The sequence below is a fragment of the Myotis myotis genome, unplaced genomic scaffold (assembly GCF_014108235.1).
Source record: "Myotis myotis isolate mMyoMyo1 unplaced genomic scaffold, mMyoMyo1.p scaffold_m19_p_3, whole genome shotgun sequence".
NCBI lineage: Eukaryota > Metazoa > Chordata > Mammalia > Chiroptera > Vespertilionidae > Myotis > Myotis myotis.
In genome coordinates this window covers 23,277,191-23,304,876 of record NW_023416335.1, presented here as the reverse complement: position 1 = coordinate 23,304,876, position 27,686 = coordinate 23,277,191, and the positions used below count along the sequence as shown (strand labels likewise).

Sequence of the window (27,686 nt, the reverse complement as noted above, 5' to 3'; positions counted from 1 at the left end):
AGAGAATGTGATTAATTTAGGTGGCCTTTCCTTAGTGATTTCCCTTAACTGGGAGCTGATGGGTCAAGGAGCTCTGTTTTCTTAACCCCACCCAACCATCATATGGAACTGAGGGTTTGATGGGGAGGTAGATAGTTGTGGCTGAAGTTCTTATTGAAATTTAGTATATTTTCTTAAATAAATATTTCTTAATTTGCCATTTGCTCTTAGGATAATTTCCAGAGACTTTAAAGAGTTGTTTGTTTTTTAAGAAGCAATTTTTATTAGTTATGGTTGTTTGCTGGGGAGCAGTTTCAAATAAGTCCTTACTCTGAAATACTGCAAGTAGAAGTCTCTCTCTTGAACTTTTTATATTTATCTAAAATATAAGAAAATGAAGGCAATTATTTGAATTTAATTAAAAACATTGTAAAGAGAAAGGCCTTCTGGGACTAGATTTCTGGGCAGAATCATCTAGAGCAGTGGTTCTCAACCTGTGGGTTGCGACCCCTGAAAATACATCCTGTATATCAGATATTTACATTACGATTCATAACAGTAGCAAAATTACAGTTATGAAGTAGCAACGAAAATAATTTTATGGTTGGGGGTCACCACAACATGAGGAACTGTATTAAAGGGTCGCAGCATTAGGAAGGTTGAGAACCACTGATCTAGGGTTTTTCACTGTGATTGAATTCATTTGAAAACTTCTTAGCTTTGCAAAATGCTTTGACTAAGCAGAATTAGGATACTCTACAAATATATTTTTTCAGCAATGTGGATGTTGCACTAAAAAGGTCTGACTTAATTATTGCCTCTAGTGTGAAATCCATATTTTAAGACAATCTTAGTTTTCCTCTTCATTTACTTGATAGCTTGGGGCCATTATCAATTTTTTAAGCCAGAAACTTTAAATGTATTCATTGAAGTCAGTTCATCAAACTTTATGGAGTTCTATCCTGGACAATCTATGGACATTGCTCTGGGTACAGTGGGAGACTTCAATATAGATTATATGATCTATAGTTGCAAAGAACCATTAATTGGGAGTTTACATAACCAAGGAGGCACAATTAAATTCTCTCTCTTTGCAGGCACTTGGTTAATATTTAAATTTTTTCCTAAATAGTTGTTTTTTTCACTAAGGTCATTAAAGTAGTCAGAAGAGGTGGTATTTACAATTGTATCATGTGAGTTACATTGGCTCCTTTAGTAAAATATCCCGTAAGCATGTCCTGCAGGCCTCAGTGGCCACCTAACTTCTCAGGGCCTCATAGGCCTTCTATTGTCAAGTACCCAAACTTTCTTGGTCCCTTGTTTATAATTATGGCATAACTACATTCCATGGTATTTACTTTCATAACAAAATAAATGTATTAGTTAGTGTTCTATGGTAAAAGAATTATGTGCAGGGCAGATAGAAGACCGCAAGGTCAATGCTTACTTCTGCAGAACAGTAGAGAGGTCAGAAGAATCTTCACCTTCAGGAAGTGATGACTAAACTGTGCCATGAAGACAAATTCTGAAAAGACTGAATTAGACAAAAAGTGATGAGGAAAGGCATTCCAGGCATGAGAAAAGCTTGAAGAAAAAAATCCACACAGATAGACTTATCTTAATGGTCTTTTAACCTTACAATTAAAAGGATGTAAGTCCAAGAGAAGACTCTGTTTCCTTGGTTATAATACTTTTATTTTTGGTCTGACTCCTCCAAGTCTCCTGGTCTCATCATCCTTGGTAACAGAGAGCAGTGCCATTTTTATCTAATACAGAATCTAATATTTAGTAGGTTCTTAAAAATGTGCTGAATGAATCAATGACATAAATCCATTGGTCATTATCCACATTAAGGCCAATTCTTTGCCCTGGAAATTAGTTCTGAGTGTACTTCATATCGTGATACCAGCCCCTAATTGTGAGTTTCTGGCCTTTCATTAGAGCTCCAGCAAGAGAAGGACTGCCTCCTGAGGCCAGGTGTGGCTGCACTTTCACTGGAAGTAGCAGCAGGGATGTGCAAACTCCACATAGTTATAGACTGTGGGCTAAGCTTTGGCTTATGATCTTGTGCCTAATTTTAAGAAAAATTATATACCTTGATGCATATCATGCATAAATAGATCAGAAATTAGTCATTCAAGCCACTCCTTTCATTTTAACAACCTTTCTTCCATTATTTTTTATTTAATGAAGCACTGATTATCTTCAATAGCACATAATAGGAAAGAACTGGGTTGGGTCTTCCATCCCTCCTGGTCTATCACCTCCTCATGTACTGGTCTTGAACCCTTAGTAAAACCAAAATTTGTCATTTCTGGTTATTCCTGGGCTCTACCCTCCGTGGGTTATGTGTCAGCTCCAGGGCTTGGTAGGAGAGGTAGGCGAGGAGAAGCCAACTCTCTCCTTTCCTGCCTCGCCCAGTCAGTCTTCACTGTAGACCACACAAGGGTGTAAAAGTGTTTATGGCTTTTTTCTTTTTTTTTAATGGGGGGAAAACTCAGAACATCTTGACTTTAAATGCTCAGCAAGGGCACACTCAGTGGGCGCAGCTTCAGTGACTACCCAGGTGTCCTGCCCTAAGGTGAGTCCCTTTCTAGGAGAGGACATTTGGGGGAGCTCCTTCTCTCTCCACAGGATCCATTTTCTCTCACTGACCCCCCAAATCCCCAGCAGTACATTTCCTCACATCTCACTCATTAACTATAATAAAGGGGGACACTCTGAGGCTTAATATTCTAAGATCAAGAGGATATATTGCAGTAGGTGCGGCTTTGTAACTCCAAATCACACAGATTCCCTTTTGAAGTCTCTCACTTCCCCTCCTCCCCTGAACTACAGGCCAGCCCCTGGAACACACATCCCTCTCCTGCCACACTCACTCGCACCCTCCCCAACAACCACACACCACTCCTCCCAAGGACTAATGCTAATTATCACAGAAATTACAGACTAATGTCTTAAAGAAGGAAGAGTTCGTTTTCTGCCACATAATTTGCAAGGCAATACTCTCTCTGCAGTCTGGACATCTTATTATTATGCAAAAAATACACAGTATAATTCTCTTTCTCCATCCCATCCTCACCCTAATCCTTCTCCCCATGCCATTTTAAATTGCACTCTCTGGGCTTGCTAGAAATAAGAGAAAGTCCTATTGTGGGGCCGGAGACTCATCCACGGCCTGCGCTAACAAAGAGATGCTTTGCTATTGCTGTTCCATTAAGGAATAGATTAACTCCTTATCTGAGAGTCCACTTTACCCTCAATTTCCAACTAGGCAGGAGGGGTGCCAATGGATTAATCTTCCCCTGGCAAAATATAGGCAATTGACGATGTGTGCACAATAGCTAGGTCACATGGTCTGACAAAGGATTTATTTTTTTCTGATTCATGTTTCATTTTCATCAAATCTTACAAAAGAATAAAAATCAAGCTGGACTTAAGTTTTTGGGTGTGTGGCATTTAACTAATCACCTTCATGGAGAAAAGGAAAATTACACAAACTCACATAGAAAATTCTGCCAGCATGGTCATCAGAGCTTATAGATACACGAGTTAATTACAAAAAATGTTCAAGCCCTTAAATAAATCTTAAAAATTCTCTTTGAACACGTGGCCCTGTAGCCTGGTGAGGCTAAAATTGGTCAAAGGCAGAGCTGAATGTCAAATGATAATTTCTGCTAAATAATTCAGGTCACCCGAACTCTGATATTTTACCTATTTTAATGAGTATAATGGGTGCAATTAGAGGCTGTTTTCCTCACGGCGCCAGACACAATATGTTCTCCCCTAATTGTGGGCTCCTTTTTCTTCTGGTAATTCCTATCTGAACGTTTGTCCTCTATTCCCAGTGCCTGGCAGCAGCAGCCGCTAAATAAATGTGGGGTGAAGTCAGGAACCAGTTAAGTTTTGATGCTTATCATGAAGCACGAAGAGATTGCAGAGCAAAAACCAGAGACATCTCCATATGAAAGTCTGTGGTCAGTTTCATCTGCAACAGAGTGGAATGGGCATAAAGACATCTTAGGACTTGGGCTTCTCGCTAATGTTATCTTTTTTCTCCCCTGGCAGGGAAGTGGTGCTGATATGGTTGATAAGAACAAGTGCTGCACACTCTGCAACATGTCTTTTACCTCAGCGGTGGTGGCCGACTCCCATTATCAAGGCAAAATCCATGCCAAAAGGTTAAAACTGTTGCTAGGAGAGAAAACTCCGCTAAAGGCCACAGGTATGTGTGTGAAGCGCAGTCGTGGGGAGATGCCGGAGTTCAAGCAGCATGCCTGTCTCCTTAATTCTGCTCCCTCTTCAGTGGTGGCTGCCAGAATCAGAGACTCATGGCAGATGTCCTTCCACACCGAAAGGGAGGGGGCAGGTAGACCTGGGAAACCTTACTGTCATGGACCGTTAAGTCCAATAGCAGGTGCTCATTCTGAACCTGGCTCCTTTAGAACTGTTAGCCGGCAGCTTGCAACTTCTGAAAAGCTGTTTACCTCCTGTAAGATGTTGTCTGTCATACTTATTGTATGTTATGTAAGATATTATATCTATTATGCAAAGAACAGTGTTCTTCCCTAGCTTCAGTCTGCAATCAGTATGGTAACGGAGAGTGTGCTGTGTGTAACGGGTACATTCCCTCCCAGGCCTGTGTGGTGCGGGGTATCCTGCAGGGAAGAGGAAAACTGCAGTTATGAAAACCATGTTTGTTTGCAGACAACTGAGTTGGGTTTTTTTTTAAAAGAAATTTTCTATTTAGAATAAGAAAATATAGATATGGTGTTTTAAATATAAATCTTAAATCCTTATTTTTCAGATGTTAAATATTATTTGCTACAATTTTTTTAAAATGTAGTTTTTATTGATTTTAGAGAGGAAGGGAGAGGGGAGAAGAAACATCAATGATGAGAGAGAATAATTGATCGGCTGCCTCCTGCATGCCCCACACTGGGGATTGAGCCCACAACCCAGGTTGTGCCCTGACAGGGAATCGAACTGTGACCTCTTGGTTAATAGATTGACGCTCAGCCACTGAGCTACACTGGCCAGGCTATTTTCTATAAATTCAATACTCCATTATGATTTTATTTAATTATTGAGGTAACATTGGTTATAACATTACATGCATTTCAGTGCTCACCGAAGATCTAGTTTCTATCTGTCTCTGCACCTTTGACCCCCTTTACCCATTTCACCCTCTCTCTGCTCCTCCTCTGGTGACCACCAATCTATTGTCTGCATGTATGAGTTTGTTTTTTGTATGTTCATTTTTTTTCTTCACATCTGAATAAAATCACGTGTTTTTTTGTCCTTTCTCACCTTGCTTATTCAATGAGCATACAAGGTCCATCAATGCTCTAACAAATGACAATATTTCATCTCTCTTTTTTAACCTATTAACTTTCACAATCAAAAGCTTACATACTGATAACATTTGGCCTTCTAATTGCTTAACTAAAAATTTTTTTTCGGAAGTCTATCAAAGCACAAAATTAAAAATACTGTTTTAATTTGATCAAGGTAGGCTATTTGAACAAGGCATATATTATGGGGGAGATGTTAACTAGAATAGGTTATAATCCAAAGAACTTGGAGGTGTAGTTTAAGATGTCTATTCTTTCAATGCAATTAAAATTTAGCAGTTCACTTTATCCTGCTGTCTAATGAGTCGTGCATAAATCGTGGGTGTAATTCTTTTTTAAATGGTATTTTGGAATTTGGAGAATGTATAAAACAATACTTGGCTTTTATCCTCAGCAGTGTTTTTCTTAGGAGAAAGATCTTCTTTTACTTAGAGAATAGCAAGAAATCTTTTCACTGTATTTTTCTACTTAGTCTAACAAAAGAACACTTTTTGCAAAGGTGGCTTTGACATTCAGATATAGGATAGGGTTGTGAAACATGAAATCTGGTGACAAGCTCAGCCTATTTGGGGGCATACTCTGTGTATGAGCATTTGATAAGCAACCACTTGATTGAAATTCCTGATTGTTGCTCTTTAAAAGGTTGGATACTCACCTTGTAACCTACTCCCCTTCAAATCTCTTAAAATAGACACCTCAAAAAAACAGTCCCTGGAAAATTTTTCTCTGTTTTCCATGAATGAGCAACTAGCTCATTTGTTCTCTCTGCCTCAGCAGAGGGTTGCTATTAAATTTAAGTTTAGAGGTAGAGATGGAAGAGGAGCTGTACCATTGTTTATCACCTTAATTAGCAAATAGAGTCATTATTTCTGTAAAAAAAATCACCACATGGCAAAAATAGTTCTTTGTGAATTTAAATATATCCCCAAGATCGCCAAGTGCAAGTGTGTTTTCCTGAATTCAAATACCCTCAGAGCTGTAAATAGAACTTGGCTGTAATTTGTTAGCTGCCATCAATATTCCAAAAGAAAAATCAAAATCACTTAAGCTAAAATCTTTATATAGTGCCTTTGCTCTGGTGTCCATAAAACTGGCCCAGTCTTCACTGTGACAGAAATCAGGTTTCTGGGTAGGGAAGTAGGGAATGGGGGTGGGTGGGTGGAAGAGCACTACTTGTGTGTGGGGCTGTGGGAAACAGCATTCCCCTTCCTCACCTTGATCAGAGTTCCCAGGCTGCACATCACTGTTCTGAAGCTTATCCTCTCGTCCATTTTCTTCTAACACGGCTCTGAGAAGAAAGAATCTTGAAAAGTGGCAACATCAGATAGAATTGAAGGGCTTGGGAAGTGAAATTGGTCCCTGGGCTTGGGTTAGTGTCAACCCAGCTGCTGGTAGTGAGCAAAGGAAAACAGTATAACTGATAGAGAGAGGTGAGTCCTTAGGTAAGAGTATAAGCAGAGGGTAGGCTAGGGAGGTGTGGCACAGGATAGGGTTTGAGGGCTTGCTAAGGAGGGTAGAACCTAGCAATGGAGAGTCTGGGTACCGAGGTCCTGCAGAGACGTGAGCAGGGTACCAGCGTCAGGAAAGTCTGGCAGGTGGAAGCAAGGTCCTGGCTGCAATCATGTGGTTCTAGGGCAGTGGTCGGCAAACTCATTCGTGAACAGAGCCAAATATCAACAGTACAATGATTGAAATTTCTTTTGAGAGCCAAATTTTTTTAAACTTAAACTATATAGGTAGGTACATTGTTATTAACTTAATTAGGGTACTCCTAAGGCTTAGGAAGAGCCACACTGAAGGGACCAAAGAGCCGCATGTGGCTCGCGAGCCGCAGTTTGCCGACCACGGTGGAAAAGAAGGAATGTTAAAAGTGTTGCAGAGCATCATTATTTAAGAGTACTGGGCTGGTCATCAGGCATAAGCAACATGTCAAAAACCTGGTTCCCAGACCTAGGATGTAGGGAAGGGCTTGGTTTCAAGCACAAATTCAGTTACTACAAGTACAGGATCAGGACCAAGAGGCACCAGAAATGATACCCAGGCCACGGGATTCCTGAGCATCTGTGTCGCCCCTTTAGCTCTTTACCTGTCATGGATCCTGCGGCCTGCAGCCCAGCCCAGCAGCAGTTGCTGAAAGACTTTGCCCTCTGAACTGTGGCTGCCCTGTGTACATCTAGGAACTGCTCTGCCTAATCAACCAGCTTGGCTTCAAATTACCTCTGTAATGAAAACAAAAGAAAAAAAAAACACCCATATAAAACTCAAGAAAGTGAATCAAGATCCAGAGCAAAGCAATTCTCCTGCTCAGGTGTGCTGCCTAAGCTGCCCCTCCATGAATAATGGGCTCTTTGAACTGTAGTGTTTTCTGGGCAGGAATAATTGAAGCACGACTCATTGCTTCTCCTAGCTATTCCGCGTGTTGAGGGTGAGCAATTGGTACCTGTGAATCATTACCTTTCCTCCGACTCAGGGTGCCCTGGGCTCATGCATCAGCTGGGTATCCTGCAGAATTAGCTGTCATTTAGTTGCCTTCTCCAGGTGGGTACACATTTACTAGAACACCTGAGTCACTGGAACAAAAACCAGTTTCAATTCTTGGTTAGTGTGTTTCAGAATCTCTGTTCTAGTTCATGCTATTCTAGATCCTGCTGCAAGATGAGAACAGGGGGAAGGACTCTAGACTCATCGTGTTTTCCAGGGTCAGAAGACCTCAGCATGGAGATCTTGCCGAGATCAGAGGCCAGAGTGAGGTTGCCGTAGTGATGTCACACTACGAGGAGCATTGAGGGGAGACTCAGAGGCCAGAGGCCAGAGGCCAGACAATGAAGAGCATGAAAATCCTCTCACTGGAGGAAGAGTAAAGGAAGTGAAAGTTGTTAAGTATGGAAAAATGATTACTCAGGAGTAAATCATTTGGAAGACTGTCATGAGGAATATTCATGTTGTGTGTGTGAGTATGTATGTGTGTGTGTGCATATGAGTGTGTGTGCACATGCATATATGTGCTTGGTTGCAACAAATATAACCAAGGAGTAAGTAGAAAATGAGGGAATTAGATCTGAGCTCAAGATAAGAGAGAATTTATTAATATTCAGAGATACTTAAAGGTAAAATGTGTAGCTGTGGGAGTTGCTAATCACTTGGCAGGGCATTTTTTGAGGGGGTTCCTGCATAATTAGCATACATGACATTTAAAGTCCCTAGATTATATAGTTAGTCTGGATGGCATTAAATTCCTTCTAACCCTGAGATTCCCCTCCAGAATCTACAGGCTTGACCCACTGACATAATATAGCAGAAATAATACTGACCTGGGAGTCAGGAGACGGGAACTCAGGCTCTAACTCTGCCTAGGTATATAATCCTTAGTAGTTCTGCTATCTTTTTCAACCTCAGATTTCTTATCTGTCATTTAATTCGAATGGTGCATGAAGTGATCTTACTAACCCTTATCAGAATAAACAATAGATTTAAAAGCACTTTTGGGAGGTGGGGCCTCGGTGAAGGTAGGCAAAGGAGGGGAAGTGGGGGACATGTACAATAGTGTCAACAATAAAAATATTTATAAAAAAAGAAAATTAGAAGGTGCTCTGAGCATTTGGTAAGTGAGTTAATAAGGGATGTGGCTCCTAACATGGGCTGTTCACACACTACCTTGGGAATAGCACACAGGGACATTCTGTTGTGTCTCCTTGGAGACAGATCTTTCTAGGATCCTTTCTATGAACTGAGGCGAGCCTGGCACTGGAGCTGCCCATTAGCGAGACAGTGCTGGTGGGCATGGGGAGCATAGACTGTGAATCCATGGGCAGGGGATGGCCAAGGAGACAAACAGGCTCTGACATTAAGGAAACCTGTCAGGAGGGAGAGAGAGCCACAAAGCTGGGGGCAGGACCATGGGTCTGGGCCTGGGGCCTGGCAAGTAGAGACCAGAGAAAGTCATTTTCTAGAGGGTAAAACAAGGAACCAGATACCACAATGAGGGCCCAGAAAAGGGTATAGATTTCAGGAAATTGGAAGAGGCTCTGTTATAAGAATCGAAACATAAGTGATAAAAGAGCTAGAAGCTTAATGCCAAACTTCAGAGATCAGCTCCAATCTTGCTCATTTAAGGCTGGGATTAGCCCCAGAGACCGCTCACAGGGAGCTGACTCTGGGTGAAGGTGAGTACTTCCAATAGAGTGGAGCGGATGAGCAACCAGACAGAGCCCTAAGCTTGTGCACTTCATGGTTGCTTTCCTGGGCTCCTGTGCACTGAGCTGTGTTTTTGTCCAAGTGGCTGCCTGGCTGACCTGTAAGGACATATTTAGGTCTGCCTTTGATGGATCCCCAAAGGCAAGATCACTGACTGTAGGAGACCAAACAGCGGTATCTAAAAATCTCCACATCCTAATCCCCAGAGCCTGTGAATATGTGTTTCATGGCAAGAGGAATTAAGGTTGCATATGGAATTAAGATTCCTGATGTTTAAAATAGTAATACAATAAAATTGTGTCATTTTAAGGAACTAAATCTGTGGTAATTTGTTATAGCAGCTATCAAAAATTAATACAATGACCTAAGTAAATACTTGGCCAAATAGGGTACTACTTCATGTGCATTTCACACATTTCCCCTTGGGGAAGCTCAAATTCCACTCAGGGAATACTGATGTAACTGTTGTCAGGGACTTACCTAAGGGCAAGACGTATATCTTTGTGTCATGGTCTTATTCCTCAAACACAACTGATTACTGTGCAATATTTTTGGTGACTGTTTCCTATGATATCCAGACTCGTTAGTCTTTCTAGTTCACAGGAGCTGCACAAGTTAGCTCTTCTCTATCCCCAACCGCATTTCCTCTGTCTTCTCAATACACACTCTCAAATGTACCAGTGGCCCACCGTGCCTTTCCTGCTGATATCTTACATCCAAGAGGCCCTTTCCTCTTCTTGTCATGGATTTCAATACCTTCCATCCTCCAAGGTTCAGTTCAAGTCTCAACCAATCTCTGGAGTTCCTCCTGGCTACTAGAAATCGCAGTTAATACAGTGTGGGCTGTGAAGTCAGACATACCTGGGCCCCGCTCTTCATTATCTGAGGACTTCACTTGCCTGAACCTCCTTTTCCTAATCTGTACAATGGGTATAATGCTGTTACTTATATCAAATGATTTCCGTGAAGATTACACTGGCTGATTAATAAATGCAAAGTGCTTATCACAGTGCCACAGAGTCAGAGTTCAGTAAAAGTTAGCTCTGTCCACTTAGGAAATTAAGCTATTTTTATTTACTCTGCTCTGAGCTCTGTGCTGTATAATTTTGCACTTAAAATATTATATTGCCTATCGTACAAGGTTGCTCCCATTGGGTGAGTCTCCTGTCCCATGTGGTCTGTAAGTGCTCCTCATCTTCACACTGATTCTTCTGCTACATTCGGTACACAGCTGACTGCCATGTTCTTCTTCCTCACAGACAGTGACAAGAAAATGTAACCTGCTGTTCCCTTCCTGCCTGAGGATAAGTGCAAGTAACATAGGACAGGGCACAAGGTCTCAGAAACCTTGGGGAGAAGAAGAATTGAAACAGCCATGGAAATCTGCCAAATGAGACATTAATCCAGTGCGACTGGGCAGAGAGGGGAGATGGGTGGCAGCTAATAGGAGTGAGCAGGAGACCAGGTTTGAGCAGAGGTTAGGTGGGAGGAAAGGAGAAATGGTCTGAGTGCCTGAGAGGCTGGCCCCTGAGGCTTTGCATTGTGTGCCAGGGACTTGGATGTGTGCCGGGAAGGAATCAGAAAGGCGTTGGCCTGGACATCCAGGTGTGGACAAGCTGATGCCAGAAAACATAGGAGGGAGAAGCATAATCAGTGCAGAGGCTTGGGGTAGGGACAGAGAGGAGCTATGAGAAAGGAAGAGCAAACTCCTGACTTAGAGAAAATCAGGAATTTGGGAGGGAAGCTAAGTTGGGAATCCCAGGGGCATTGGTTATGTCAGATGGGAGCAAGGCTGAGCAAACTCAGAGTTAGGTATTCTGCCAAATCCATATCGTCTCTGTGACCTCAACTGCCCTGCCCCGTGTAATGCCATACAACTTCTAGCTTCTGACTCCAAGTTCAACAGATGCTTGCCATTCAACTCCTCCAGGAGTGGTGCAGGAAGTCCTATCTGGCTTTAAATCAGGGATGGGGAACATCTGGCCTGCAGGCCTTCTCAGGCCTGCAAAATCATTTATTCTGGCCCTGCCAAGGCATCAGGGGCAAGTTATTTAAATGTTTGACCAAATAGAGCAGGCTAATTTTTAAGCTGATAATTTTGTATGGCCCAAGAATGATGTGATAAATATCCAAATGGCCCTTGGCAGAAAAAAGGTTCCGCACCCCTGCAGTGGCGCTTCTCACTGCATGGAGCCTCAACCAGCTGCAGTCCCACCAGGCTTTCTGGCCAAAGCTAGTTCATGCTCCATCCAGCGTGGCACCTTGTTGCCAGTTGACCACCCAGGACAGCAAATATTCACTGTCAGGGATAGAAGCAGCTTCTGCAATTTCCTTATCTGGTACCTGCTTTAAGAGAGTTCATAGCCTGAAGATTTCATTTCATTATTTTCTTAGCTCAGTTCCTCTCAACAAACATCCTGTGATGTGGGAATACAACGGTGGATAAGACGCCCTTGCACTTCTCAGGTTTAACATGTAGGAGAAGGGAACGTCTGCACCTGACTACAATACACAACACACCATGAAGATCGACAAATACAAGAGTATATTGAAGAGATGTTAAAATAACTGCACTTTGCCCTAGCTGGTTTAGCTCAGTGGATAGAGCAATGGCCAGCCTGAAGACTGAAGGTCCCAGGTTTAATTCAAGTCAAGGGCACATGCCTGTGTTCGGGCTTGATACACAGTAGGGGTCGTGCAGGAGGCAGCCAATCAATGATTCTCTGTTATCATTGATGTTTATAAGTCTCTCTCCCTCTCTTGTCCTCTCTGAAATCAATAAAAATATATTAAAAAAATTAAAGTAACTGCACCTGGAAAGTTCTGAGAATAATTTATGAAGAGAGTTGTTTACGTAAGGCCTTACTAACTATATAACTTATGGGGATTTGTTAGGGCAAGTTCTCAATATCTCATAGGAATCCTATATCTAGAGCAAGGTTTCTAATCTCAATAGTATTGACATTTTTGACTGGATAATTCTTCATTGGGGGGTGGTGAGCTGTCTTGTGTATCACAGGATGATTAGCAGTATCCTTGGCTTCTCATTTGATGTCAAGAGAACCCCTCTAGTTTTAATGATAAAAATGTCTCCAGACATTGTCAAGTGTTTCCTGGGGGGCAAGGCTGTACCTACTTGAGAACCAGTGATCTAGAACAGGATACACTTAACAAACTGGGGCCTGAGGACTACATTTGACCTGCTGCTGTATGTCAGAAAGCCAAAACTCATTTTTATGTTTTATATGGTTAAAAAAATTAGAAGAATGTTTTGTGATATATAAAAAACATATAAAACTCATACTTCTGTGTCCATAAATAAAGTTTTATTGGAACACTGTCATATGCATTTGTTTGCGTTCCATTTAAGCTGATTTTGTGCTACAATGGCAGAGTCGAGTAGCTGTGTCAGGGAGCCTAGAGTCCACAAAGCCTAAAGTATTTGCTACATGGTCCTTTATATAAAAGGTTTGCTGACTCCTGATCTAGATAATGAATGATCACGAGGGAGAGGCATCAATGAGAGAATGGAAGGAGTATGGGTGCACATATAAAATGGAAGCATTTTCCAGGGCCATGCACCTTTGAGAAGCTGGGGTGGCACTGAGATAGGGATTGGTGTATAGATGAGACTGGGCACAGAGAAAAGTTAGAAGGATGTACCTTGGGGAAGTACCTTAAGACTAGAGAATGAGGGAAATCCAGTGGTTCTCCCTTGTTAAGCATGGAGAGGCCCTCCAGAGAAGCTACAAGATTTGAGTGATAGCAAATGTCTCAAGTAGGCCTAAAATTCAAAACATTTATGAAAACTAAATAGAGGAAATTATAACCAGATTTTGCCATAATCTTAATATGCTTCTATCTACTGATTGAAAAAAATATATATGTTTTTATTGACTTTAGAGAGAGATGAAGAGTGTGGGAGAGACATAGAAACATCAATGATGAGAGAGAACATCTATCGGCAGCCACCTGCATGCCCCCTACAGCTTGGAATCAAACTGGCATCCGCTTGGTGCGTGGGTCTACACTCTCCACTGAACCAGACCAGCTGGGCAGTAGCTCCTGATTTTTAATTCTTATTTGAAGTCTGAGATCCAATCTGTGTTAGTTTCCCATGGCTGCAGCCATAAAGTCTCATAAATTGGGTTGCTGAAAACAATAGAAACTCATTCTCTCACAGTCTGGAGGCTAGAAGTCTTTGCTCAAGGTGTGGGCAGGGTCATACTCCTTCTGAGGGCTCTAGGGAAGAATTTTTCCTTGTGTCTTGCTACCTCCCGGTGGCTCCTTCCTTGGCATTCCAGCTGTATCACTTCAATCTCCGCTTCCCTTGCCACTGTCCTTCTTCCCTGTGTCTCAGTGTGTGCTCTCCTCTACTTATATAGACCCCCGTTACTATATCAGGTTCGGAAATAATCCAGTATGAGTCAACTTTGCTTAACTAATTACATCTGCAAAGACCCTATTTCCAAATAAGTTCACATTCTGAAATTTCGACTGGACATAAATTTTGGGGAAACCATTTCAACACAGTACATAAGCTATCTTCATTTAACTGATTGCAACTGATAAGGGTCACAGACCTCAATATCATTCTTGCTGGCTAGTGATATTTCCCTTTTCTTTTTTCTTTACTTCCTTTTTTTTTTTTTTGACAAACCCATATAAATAAGATTGTTGGAATAAGAATGAGACTGAGTTCTTACTCCAAATCCTAAAGAACATCCTAAAAGAAAATTTCATTTAACTATTCTTAATAATTTTTTTGAAAGAAATTTGAAAGCCTGGGGGGTGGGGAAAGCTTTAAATTACAGATATTCCTCATTGTGTACTATTAATCAAAGGAAAATTTAAGATTACCCATAATACAAATGGTTATGTACTATATTTATGATTAACAAGAACATTTGTCTGTGACAGAGACATTGCTCATCTGAAACCCATTTGCTTTCTACATTCCCCAGGCTTCCCGTTGATTGTGTTTAGGTGCAATTTGCATTATTTTAAGACTAGCCAAGAAGACAGCAGAGAGCATTCAACCTACATTAGACTTCCCAAGACAAGAAAGATGCCTTTATTGTGATATTTTGGTGATGTTTCTTATTGTAGGATAGTCTAATCTATCAGGTCAATACACTGTCCTTTAAAGTTACTGTTTCACATATAAGCTTTTATAAATACTTCTATCATTCTTAACAAAACTGGATATTGAGCATTTACCTTTATATAATTCCCAGCAATACCTTTTCCTTCATTTTTGACCCCTATGAGTTTGAACTTGCCTTAGCAGTGTGTAGGTTTTAACATCTTTTTTTTTCCTTCTCATTGCATATTTATTTATTTATTTATTTTTATTGTTTTATTGCTTAAAGTATTACAAAGGGTATTACATATGTGTCTCCCCCCCCCCCCCCCGCCCTTGACAATCCCCTGGCCTCCCCTACTCCCAGGTTTTAACATCTTAACGATGCTAGAAGATGGATAGCGGGCAGTTCTGAGGTCAGTTGCTAAGGCATCACAATACCACCTCTCAGTTGATGACTGCACATAGAACACCTCCGGGCATATAGTAGGCATTTAATAAATATTTTTGGATGAGTAAAAATTGGAAGCATGCATTAGAATAATGATAGACATTTATGTATCTAAATAGTTTTATTTTCAAATTAAGTTACCGTGGTTACTTAAATTTCAGTTAAATAGGGTGATCATAGGTAGTTGTTTTTCATTTTTACAGTAAGTATCATGCCTGTTCATTTGCTAGACTTTTAAAAACTCCTTTTCTCCTGATAAAATATAGAATAATGTAAAGTATGAACATAAGCTCTAAAATCATACCTAGTTTTAAATTCTGGATATATCTCTTGAATCTTTACAAGCTATTTTAACTCCTCCACCCTCAAATTCATATTTTAAATTTGTGGGTATTTACATTATATCTATATCTATACTCATAAAGAGATAACATGCTAATGCTCGATACGCCGTAATGGTAACCGGCGTTAGCACATTAGCTGGGGCATTGCTCCTGGGACAGGGCGGAAGCAGGGAGGCGCCCAGAGGAGACAGGACGATCCCGTGCCAGGGAGGGCAGGGGTGAAAGCCCATAGCACCCCCCTCACCCGCTCTTCGCCACCCACCGCTCGCACTCTGAGTGCCCTGTGCCCCACCTGCCAGGGGAAGGAGCACAGTGCAGCAGGCGGAAGCTTACATACTCTTCTTTGGCGCCATGATGGGGCGAAGCTGCCACATTGCTCCAGAGACAGGGTGGAAGTGGGAGACACCCAGAGAAGGTGGGACCAGCCCTAGGTGACTAGAGGGATTGAGGGCGGGGCTTGAAGCAGCCAGAGAAGGCCAGAGGGTTCGGGGGCTGGGCCAAGCACACTGGAGCTCTGCATGGACAGGTTCGGGTGTCAAGGCAGGACTGCAGGTGGGTGGGCTGGGCCACGCTACATGATTTGAAATCACGTGCTGGGCTCCTAGTCTATATATATAAAAACCCATCAACCAAACAGAACGACTGGACGACCAGTCACTATGACACGCACTGACCACCAGGGGGCAGACGCTCAATGCAGGAGCTGCCCCCTGTGGTCCGTGCGCTCCCACTGTGGGAGCACCGCTCGGCTGACCAGGATGAGCAGCACTCCCACAGTAGGAGCAGCCACTCAGAGGGTGGGTCCACAGCCGCTTGGCTGACCAGGATGAGTGTGCTCCCACAGTGGGCAATCCCTGCAGGCCACACCCCCTACCAGTGCACAAATCCATGCACTGCGCCTCTAGTATATATATAAAAGGCTAGTATGCAAAGTGTCCCCTCGGGAGTTTGATCAGGAGACCGGGAGTTGGATTGCTCGCCATGATGTGCTCTGACCACCAGGGCGTGGCACGGAACATGGCGGGCAACCAGTGGTGGTAGTGGGGGCACTGAGGGAATGAGGGAAGGAGGAGGCGGGGAACCTGATTGGCCCTGATTGCCAGCCAGGCCTAGGGACCCTACCCGTACACAAACTTTGTGCGCTGGGCCTCTAATAATTATTATAACAAAGGAGAAGATGTAAGTAAAATACATAATATAGTGCCTGCCATATGATTGAGTTGAATGAGTATATTATTGTATGTAAATGTATGCAAGTGTATACATACACACAGACAGTTGATCCTCATTATTTGCAGATTCTGTATTTGTGAATTTACTTACTTACTGAAATTTATTTGTAACCACAGAATCAGTACTCATGGCGTTTCCATGGCCATTTGTAGACATGTGCAAAGTGGTGCAGATCTTGAGCTGCTCCATGTGCAGGTTCTCAGCTGAGGTTGACAAGGCTGACTCTACTCTCTCTTTCAGCTCTCATACTGCAAACAGTGCCCTTTTTGTAATCTATTTAGTACCAGGTTTTTAAAATTTTTGTGTATTTTGTTGGTGATTTTGCCATTTTAAATGGCTCCCAAGGACAGTGCTGAAGTGCTGTCTAGTGTTCCTAAGTTCCAAGAAGTAGTGATGTGCCTTACAGGGAAAACAAGCTTGTTCCAGGCATGAGTTATAGTGTTGTTGGCTTTGAATCAAACATATATTAAATAAAGTGTCTTTAAACAGAAGAACATATAAAACAAGCTTTTATATTGATCAACTGATTAAAATGCGTGACTATAGACTCACAGGAACCTAAACCTTGAACTTCCCCAAGAGCAATGGTTCAGTGTTTGCAATTTGTGTTCTTGGAGACTTTACAGAAATACCTACCATGAGTAGTAAGAATTAACTGTCTACATAACAAAACTAACTTTATATTTATAAAAAATAAGTTTTAAAAAGTCTGTTTATCTCTCAACAATAAAATAAAAATACATAATATTTTAAAGATCCTGGGATGTGGTAAAACTGTATTGAGTAGACTGAATGTAACCTAATAATAAAATCAATTATCATAACTGATAATTGTAGAGATATGTTATCAGAAGCATCACATTTATTGTTTCATTTAATCATCATAACAAACACAAAGTATAAAGTATTATGTCTCTTTTACTGATGAAGAAACTGAGACCCTGAAGAATAAAGTAACTTGCTTGGTGTTACGTAGTAAAATATATAATTGGAGTTTGTACCCAGGGCTTCTGTTTGTACATTCTAGGACCTTGCCTTGATTTCTAGATGGTAATGGATATTGCTTCATAAAATGATCTATAGATTTTTGCTTGCCTAATGAACAGTACCATTCAAACCCCAAGGTTCTCACAAAGATGACTGGAAACAATAAAGCAACAATGACAGATATTTAGAAACCTTAAATCAAGCTTTTCTCATTTGTAGGAATAGTGAACAATGTGGGAAAAGGGACAGATAAGCAATGATCTTGTCAACTCTGCTTGTCTTCTGTGTAAGTGTGTTTAGTGTATATTTCTCTTCTAAAATCTTGTTGGTTTTCTTTTTTCCTTCGGAAGATGAAAGAGACAGAGCTTCAGAACTTTTCTATAAATTTCTATGTCACACAGAATTGCTTATTTGAGGTTTCTGTTGAATGAATAAAGATTTGTTTGAAAGTTACATAAATTCAAATTTTGAATAATACATGCGCTTCAGGTTCAATCAACACCTTGTATTTGCATATAAGATTTTATATGCCATGGCATTTCTATCATCCGATTCAGGTTATTTGGTTTGCCAGGCATGATCTGCCTAGATACTTACTTTAATAGATGCAAACAATAGTTTGTCAAACAGGCAGCTCTTCATAGTGATGCATTTCCTTTGAAATTAGGAAAGTTGGCCTGTTCTAAGGCATCATCTCTAGATCAATGCATTTGTTCTGATGATCTCTTTGGCTTTCTGAATGCTTATAAATACAATAAAGAATAGATTCATAGAATTGCAAGCTGGAAGGTGCTTACCAATCATTATTTTAATCATTTAATTTTCCCAATGATGAAACTGAGGCCTAGAGAGGTGAAATCATTTGCCCAAGGTGACACAACTGGCTGGTGGCAAAGAGACTTCTGTTGAAGTAGTGTTTCCATGGTGTCACCCTGTCAGAAGAAACCACATCAGCCTGGTCATTGACAACTTTACAGGGAACAGAGTTTAAATGAATTAACAATGTGAACAAAATTCTTTTGGTCACTACTTCTGTACAGTGGATCAAAAGAGGCTTTGGACAATGATTAGGTCAAGGCTACTATCTTATTTTATATTTGACTAGAGGCCTGTTTCAATGAAATTCATGCACCGGTAGGGTCCCTAGGCCTGGCCGGCGATCAGGGTCAATCTGCGGGGCAACTGGCAGGGCGATCAGGGGGGGTGGGGGGGTGGGGGGATGGAGGCCCTGCTAGCACCCACCTTGGCTGGCGTGGGGCCTGCAGTTTGGGGCAGCTCCTGCATTTAGTGTCTGCCCCCTGGTGGCCAATGCCCATCATAGCGACTGGTCATTCCTCTGGCCATTCAACCATTCGGTCAATTTGCATATTAGGCTTTTATTATATAGGATGATCAATAAAACAAAGGATCAATGATTAGGTAGAATAAAAGATTTTAACAATGAGGCTATTACCTAGGTCCGTGGTCGGCAAACTGCGGCTCGTGAGCCACATGCGGCTCTTTGGCCCCTTGAGTGTGGCTCTTCCTAAGCCTTAGGAGTACCTAATTAAGTTAATAACAATATACCTACCTATATAGTTTAAGTTTAAAAAATTTGGCTCTCAAAAGAAATTTCAATCGTTGTACTGTTGATATTTGGCTCTGTTGACTAATGAGTTTGCCGACCACTGAGTCCTAGGTGATTTTCACAAATCCTTTTAAATACCATAAACTCAGTTTTCTCTTTTGGGTGATCAAAGAGTGGAGTAAGACAGTTAAGGATTTCTGAAAGCTTTATGATGCAGTTATCCCTTTATTCTAGAGTGTTCTTTAATACATTTTTATGAAGGAATATAGTAGAAAAATAAAATAATCAATTTCCTGTGCTTACTCTGAAACTGTGAATAGGAGATGTAGTTAAGGCTTGGAATCTGTACACAGAATGCATTGCTACTCAGAAAAAAACAGCGTGAGAGATTTTCTGGCAGCAATTCTTGCCATCTATTAAAAATAAGAACCTTAAAACTGTCTAGTCTATGAAATTGAAAAGGCACTTGTAAAGTAAACGTCTCACCTAAAATAATTGGCAGTCAGTGTCCCAAACTACATTATCATCTTTTGAAATATCTATATAAACATCAGCCTTAAAAGCTTGCTTAATGCTTAGTTTGGTTTCTTTAATAATCAGATGCAAGAAGTATGAATTACTGGATAGCACTTGAGTACAATAAGTATCATGTTTATTTATATATTTGAAATCAATTTAAATTACATCTGTCCTCCAGCCCTGATGATTGGTTAGAAGGCCAGTCTCAGTCATTCTCTGGGTACCCTATCCATCTTTTGGGCCATACAAGGGCCTAGAGGCATTAGGTATCCTCAAAGAAGCCTCTCAGCCTATGGGCTCTGACTACTTTATAACCACCCAGATGGTGTTGTGTGCTGGGTGTCCACAGGCTGGCAGTGAAGCCAGGGCTTCCTCAGCATGGATCTCACTCACCTTCTCCCTGTGCAGGCAGTCCTATTCCTTCAGGTCAGTGACTTCCATTGATGGTCCCATCTCGTTTGTGCCAAGCTAGGCTATGGAAGAGAAAGCCAAAGCCTCACTGTGTACATTCAAGGCCCCAACTTAGACATACCGGCTTTAAGATGTGTAGATCTCTATCCATTCTTGCAACCCTCTTTGTTTTCTGGGCCCTAATATCAAGTACACCCCTCTGTAAACATTCAGGTCCCTTTGTCTCTCAGAGAGCCCAGAAAAAATGCATTGTTCATTCTCTTCCGAGGGTAGGAAAAACCAGATCTCAGGGCTTAGCTCTCAGTATAGAATTCAATGGAAACACCTCTTATTTTATGAAGTGAGTCTATAGGAAAATAAAGCCACTAAGTAATTTATCAATAGCCACTTCTGCTATATAAATTGTCAGGTGACACAGAAAAATGACATTCATGTTTTCTTACTCTACTTCCAGCCGTCAGAGAAGCTGTGTCTGCTGTGTAGGATTTTCTGCTACGTGACTTTTTTCGATTGTCTGCTGAGCACACACTAGTTTATGGCTCTCATTATAAATCCATACAAGGTTTTCAAGAGGATTTATGGCCATTTTGATGCATTACTAATTGCCAATTAATAATTATATTATTATTATTAGTGATATTAAAGGGCACCAACTAAGCCTTGGCAATTCCTTTTGGAGGAAGCCATTCTTATTGTTAGTGATATTAGCGAAAGACAGATATGGGAGTTCTGAATGCCATCCTCAAAACTGAAAGACATGAAGGTCTTTGGAAGCCAGGGGTCTCAGCCAATTGCAGGCATGATTGCTGTTCTATGCTACCTGTTGAGACCACTTAATTGAGAAGCAGGAGATTGGGGTTAATGGAGTACTCATGAATTCTCTCTGTAATTATATCTTGATTAGTGCAAAGTGCTAATCATTGGCATCTTTATTTTGCTTTTCAGTCAACAGAGCAGATGAAATCTCAATATCTGGACCTTTCATTTTCAGTTATTAAATATAATAAAACAAGAGTGCTGATGGGCAGGGAGGAAAGAATTGACTCTGGCATATACATGAATATTTTAGTTGATCTTAATGCAAATGCCAGGTTCTTTTTAATCAAAATAAGTCAGAAAGATGTCCATACCTTTGATTAATTATGATGATTTAATCTTCAAGAATGTTACTTTTTTAAAAGTTATGTTTTATCTTGAGGCTGAGATGTAGAATGAGCTATACATAGAAATTCACAGACTCTTGATTTAACATCTTATCCATCTCACTATCCCAGTAAGATTTCATTTAATTCTAAGTTCCAGCTTCTGATGTGGTTTAAGTGCCTTCCCCTCCACTGTTAGGTATTAATAATGCTCACATTCTACCAACCTTACAGGGGCAGTAAGCATGTCTCAGCAACATGGACCAGCACCCTTAAACTCCCTCTCTTCTAGAGGCCTACTGTTCCAAGCTTAGTCTGTTTCCTGTGTTTAGCAGCTTTGGAAAACAGCTTGCCATCAGTCCAAATTCCATAATCCTCTATGCATCTCAAGTGTTATTAAGTCATATTTTTGCTTCCTTTCTTCTGGCTAAGTATTTCCAAATCCTTTAACCATTACTCATACATCTTTCTTCCCCAAGCCATCTCTCTGGCTCTTCTATTATACTTCCTTTATTCTACAGCACATCTGTTTGCTATAGTAACTGCAGACTTATGACCAGCTACTTGAACATTTCACTACCAGTAGATGAACTTTTTTGACTTCCTCTTGCCAGAGGCAGAACTAATGTGTGTGGGACAGTGGAAAAACAAGGGGGAGGAGTTAGGAAATCTGGGTTCCTGTCTTAGCCTTCTCTGTGGCCAAGATGCTTGGGAAATAACTTTTATCAAGCAAGCAATTTTAATCCTCACAGCAAAGGTCTGAGGTTGAACCATTAGCCCCATTTTATTGTAGGAAACATCAGTATAGTTAAAAACCCTGCGTTTTGTTTTGATTTTATTTTAAAACCTGAGTTATTTTCTCTAGAACTATTGTCTCATGATTTTTTTTTAGGAAGCACATAATCTTCTGTAGAATTAATACAACATAATAAAGTAGTTCTGTGAAACTATTTAAAATATTTCCATTCTAGATTTCAAGCTCCATGAGGGCTTGGGTGGTGCTGTATGCCTACTGTGGCAACACATACAGTTGAAGGAATAATAACATAAAAACACAGATGCTTGGTAAGATTGTCATAAAAATGAGGCCCATCACAGATGGTATCCTTTCAGTCCATGGTTTCCAACACTGTATACACACTAGAAGTACCTGAAGAGCCTGAAAACTTATCATTGCTCATCCCCATGTCAAGGGATTCTGATTTAATTGGCTTGGGGTAGAGATTCTGTTTAATCTCTCCCAGCTCAATCTAACCCTCAGCCAGGGTTGAGAACCACTGAATCCTAATTTCAGTGCTTTTGAAATTTATTTTGCATATGAGCCAACTTACATGCTCACAAATGTAGATTCTCATCCAATGGTGGAGGGCTGGACCTGAGATTTTCATCTTTAATAAATTCCAGGTGATGTGGAAGCTCTTGGTCTGTGGCACACACTGACCAAGAAAGCCTGAAGTGCCATCCTCGTTGGCTGTTAATGGCATCCTTGTTCTAAAAATTCTTCAAAAGAAATAATTTATATTCTTTCTCATGCACTCGCTTTTGGCGGTGTCTGCTTGGCAATGAAGTGTGCAAATTGTGGTCAAGCCATAGTTAAGCTAATGATTATGGATGAAACATTTACATGATTCAGACCCTGGGAAAGCTTCTGTTCCCCCAGGAACTGAATTAATCTAATGATTTTCTAACGCTTATCTGCAAAGTCTTATCTAGCCTAAAACCGCTTCCTTGTTTGCAACCATCTTCTGCCCACCAACCTCATTGCTCAGTATGAGAAGCAGTGGTGTAAATGGTCTTTAAACTCTCAAGAGAACCTTATTGCGTCGGTATTTGGTACTCCGGATTCTCTTGATCCAAGTGTTGGGAGGCAGCTCACATGATGAAGCACAGTAGCTCCCTCTGTCTCACAATCTGACCTTGGGAAGTTCTCGAGCTGCTTTGAGGTTTCATAGAGCTGACTCAGAATAGCTCCAAACCTTCAGATTTAGCCATTTCTAAGTGACAGTTAATATAAAGTACTTTATTTCTAGATTAAATCTAAATAGATCTATACAAAGTATGTGCGTAGCTAATACTCATTGTTTTAAATACAAAATAGAGGCATTTTTTTTTTTTATAACTTGCAGACTACGGGTTATTTTTTTTAAACGTATTTTTATTGATTTCAAGAGAGGGAGAGAGAGTTAGAGACATCAATGAGGAGAGAGAATCACTGATCAGCTGCCTCCTGCACTGGGGATCGAGCCCACAACTCAGGAATGTGCCCTAATCAGGAATCAAACTGTGACCTCCTGGTTCATAGGTTGATGTTCAACTACTGAGCCACATTGGCTGGGCTGGACTATGGGTTGTTAAGGCCAATGTCATTTTCATGGATAGATGTTTATGGTAACTCACAGGGTAATCAGGAGATCCCTTTCTGGGGGAGGTACTCTGGCTGATTGGTGAAGAAAAGTGTAGATGCACACATTTTACTCAGGGACTAACTTCCTTAAAATTACTTCTAAAGTTCCAGCTTCATTCCAGCCCAGGCCAAAAGGCCACCTTTTCTCCCTGTCTTCGTCTAAACCCAGCCTGCACTTTATCTTCTGCTGAGCTTCTGACACTGATCACTCCTCTCATCTCTGAATCTTCTATAAATATTCATAGGCTGTAAGAAATGGTCCGGGAAGCTGGCTCTCTAGTTGAATAGCTGATGCTGCTGGATAAGTAGTAAATCATCCCCACCCCTGGATTAGGTGAAGTCAGGAAATAAAGGCAGAATGAAAAGAACAAAAGCTAGTATCAGATCCCAGGTTTCAGCTCACCAGCCTGCCTCACAATACTGCCTGTGATCTGGGTGATCAGCCCTCCAGCTCACTAGTCTAAGCATGACACCTGCTGGGGCGGGCACCGGGGTGGCAGTGAGTCATGAGTCCCTGGCAGGGAAACCCACTCTGCTCTTCTGAAGCTCTGCTTCTTGTCTGAGGTTTATGGGAAAAGGCATTTCTGGGAGCACCCAATTAGCAGGTCATCGATTCTTGCTCAAACATCCTATAGTAGGATGATGTCATAACTGTTAGTGTCCAGACAAATTAATAAGTGTTTATGTCCTAATAACTTAGCAGCCATCTGGAAAAATAGTATACATATACTGAAAGAAAATTTAATATTTGTATTTCCTCCTTAAGCAATCATATTGGGCACTGCCTAACTTCTCAAATCTTGAAATTAGATGGGACATTGTCACCTTTATTTCCTGTTCCTCATTTATTGGCTGGATGAATTGGAATAACACAGCAGCCTTCAATAATCCAGCTTCACAGGGAAATTAACTCATTGGAGCATCTCATATTGAAACTCAACTACCTGGAGATAGTGCTTCCCATGGTATCTGAGAGATGTAGCTATCCTTTCCTCAGAATTTTAAAATATCTTAGGGATCTCCTGTAAATTTATTGCATCATTTCAGTGCACTTCTGTGCAGAGTTTGGGAACTGTTTGGCCATAGCCAAATATTTTGACACTGAACTCAGAGGGAGTAAAGCACCCTAACTGAATATTGGTTGAAGACGGAATGCCATGAACAAACTACAGACGAATCTCAGAGATATTGCACTTCAGTTCCAGACCACCTCAATAAAACAAGCATTGCAATAAAATGAGAAGCAATCTTTTGCTGGTGGAGGGTCTTGCCTGCCATTTGTAAAAAAAAAACAAACCAAACAAACAAAGAAAAAACACACACCATATTTGTGAAGTGAAATAAAGCAAAGTGTAATAAAATGAGGTATGTATGTATACCCACAATGCAACAGCTGTTTTAAAGAGACAGAAAGGGTGCTATCATATCATACTAGCTGGACGTCCTAATGTAAAACCATGATTCCTTCTCTTACATAGATAGCTTTTGGGAGAATTAACTTCTTCCCTTATTCAACAAGAGTTTTGATTGTGTGTGTTTTTAGCACATGCTATGTGCCAGGCTCAGTTCTGAGCACCTGGGATACATCAGTGAGCAAAACAGATAAGGATCCTTATTCTTGTGAATCTTACATTCTGTCTCTCTGTTTTCAATGAATAGAAGAATGGAGAGCAGCATAGCCTTTGGGTTCATTTATATGTGTGACTCTCTGTGTGTGTGTATAAAAGTTGATGGGAGAGACAGAGAGAATGATGAAGCACATATGGCAAAGTATTAACAATCTGGGGCCTGACGGAAGCGTACAGATAAGTTCTTTTCACTATTCTTGCATCTTTTCAGTAAATTTAAAATTACTTCAATTTTTTAAAAAATAAACAAATAAATAGAACCAGAAAATATTAAAAATGAAATATTTCCCATTAAAAATGAGAAAGTTAGAAAATGACTTTTATCTCTTCTAAAGTTCTATTTAATGGCATATTTTCAAATGATTAGGATTCTGCAGAAAACAGGCATACTTAAGATGTTTAGAATCTAATCAGCGGCTGAAACTATAGGGAATTATTCTATATTAATGAAAATCAATGATCTATGAATACTATATTAATGAAGACTGATGATATATGTATTTAGTGTGAGTGAGAAAGCAATTCCTGTTAATGGATTGATTACGTTTAGAGTGTTGATACAAAATTGAGTTGGGATGATGTTTCCGTTAGGTCATCTCATCTTTGTTTACTCTCTGGAAGTGTTTAATGGCACATACTTTGGAGCATGGGAAATTTATTTAATTTCCTTTATGGCATAGAAAAAAATAGCACATGCTTTTCTCCCCCTCTTATAGCCTTGGATAACAGGATTTACTTCCAAGCATATCATATGAGAAGAGAGATTCTTTATTTTATCATAATAATTAGAGCCATTTTTGGATCTGCTATACAGTGGAGAAATGGCTTTTCCCTTTATCTTTTGGAAAAGTGGGCGATATAATAGGGTCTTTCATATCATATTCTGACTAAGCCAGCATTTTCCCAGCCAATTTCTCCCCCAAATCAACAATAAATTAATAAATAAATCATTGCAAATAAAATCTTCTGAGATTTAATTTAAGACCTAGTTGTGGCACCACAGTCCCCTAAGCATGTTGTCTAGACTTTGCACCAAAATAAGTTAGCATGAAATATGACCCATATATAAGTGATAAAATATAAATGTTCTCCCTCTGCAGCAATGAGTATATATTTATGAGTATAAAATGAATCACCCAGAATCCACAGCTTAGAAACAATTGTTGCTAAGATTTTCATTTATGGCCTTCTAGTCTTTACGTATAGTTGCATGTGTTTGTATAATTTAAAAATAAGTAATTTGGTTTATACCCTACATATACTAGTAAACCATATCGTTTTTAAAAGACTTTTTTCTTGATTTTTAGAGAGAGCAGAAGGGAGAGGGAGGGAGAGAGAAACATTGATGTGAGAGCAAAACATCAATCGGCCACTCTGACTGGGGATCAAGGCCACACCCAGGCATGTGCCCTGACTGGGAATCGAACCAGCAACCCTTCGGTGCATGGAACAATGCTCAACCAACTGAGCCATACCATCCAGGGCTAAACCATATCTTTTAATTTACTTTATATCCCAAACATTTCAAAAAAACAAAACAAACACACACCACAGATTTTTTATTACTCCCTGGTATTTCAGAGTATAGATGTACATAATATATTTAATTTATCATCTAATTTATTTTTCTCCTTTTTTAAAAAAATATATATTTTTAAAAAAATATATTTTATTGATTTTTTACAGAGAGGAAGGGAGAGGGATAGAGAGTTAGAAAAACATTGATCAGCTGCCTCCTGCACACTCCCCATTGGGAATATGCCTGCAACTAAGGTACATGCCCTTGACCCGAATTGAACCCAGGACCCGGGACCCTTGAGTCTGCAGACTGATGCTCTATCCACTGAACCAAACTGGTTAGGGCTAAAAAATATATTTTTATTAAATTCAGGGAGAAAGGGGGGGTGAGAGAGAGAGAGAGAGAGAGAGAGAGAGAGAGAGAGAGAGAGATCAGTGATGAGAATGAGAGAGAATAATTGATTGGCTGCCTCCTGCATGCCCCCCCCCCCCCCACTGGGGATCAAGCCAGCAACCCAGGCATGTGCCGTGAGGGGGAATCAAACTGTGACCTACCAGTTCATAGGTCAATTCTCAACCACTGAGTCATGCAGGTTGGGTTCATCTAATTTATTTTTAACCCCTTAAAATAAGTTTTAATGAAACCATTAAAGATTCAAAATTTAGCTTTCATAAGTTATTTATTAAAACATAAAAATCCCCTGAGTTGATATTTACTGAAATTCACTAGTATATTTTTTCATTAATTCTTCACGTGATTTTTGAGTATCTGCCATCTACACATCCTTTGTGAGAGATACAAAGAAAATCTACTTTGAGCCCAGACTTTGCACAGTTTGCGTTGAGCGTTTTTCTGCAGGAAACGTGGGCCT

The 27,686-nt window shown here is 40.5% G+C and overlaps 1 protein-coding gene across 1 annotated transcript in view; it reads left to right on the top strand.

Annotated features, from left to right (window-relative positions):
* ZMAT4 (zinc finger matrin-type 4) overlaps positions 1–27,686 on the top strand; it is a 325,358-nt gene that overhangs the window by 177,945 nt on the left and 119,727 nt on the right. Inside the window, exon 4 of the mRNA XM_036296611.1 lies at positions 4,048–4,204. Coding sequence (XP_036152504.1) covers positions 4,048–4,204 — 157 coding nt within the window. The remainder of the gene's footprint in view (positions 1–4,047; positions 4,205–27,686) is intronic.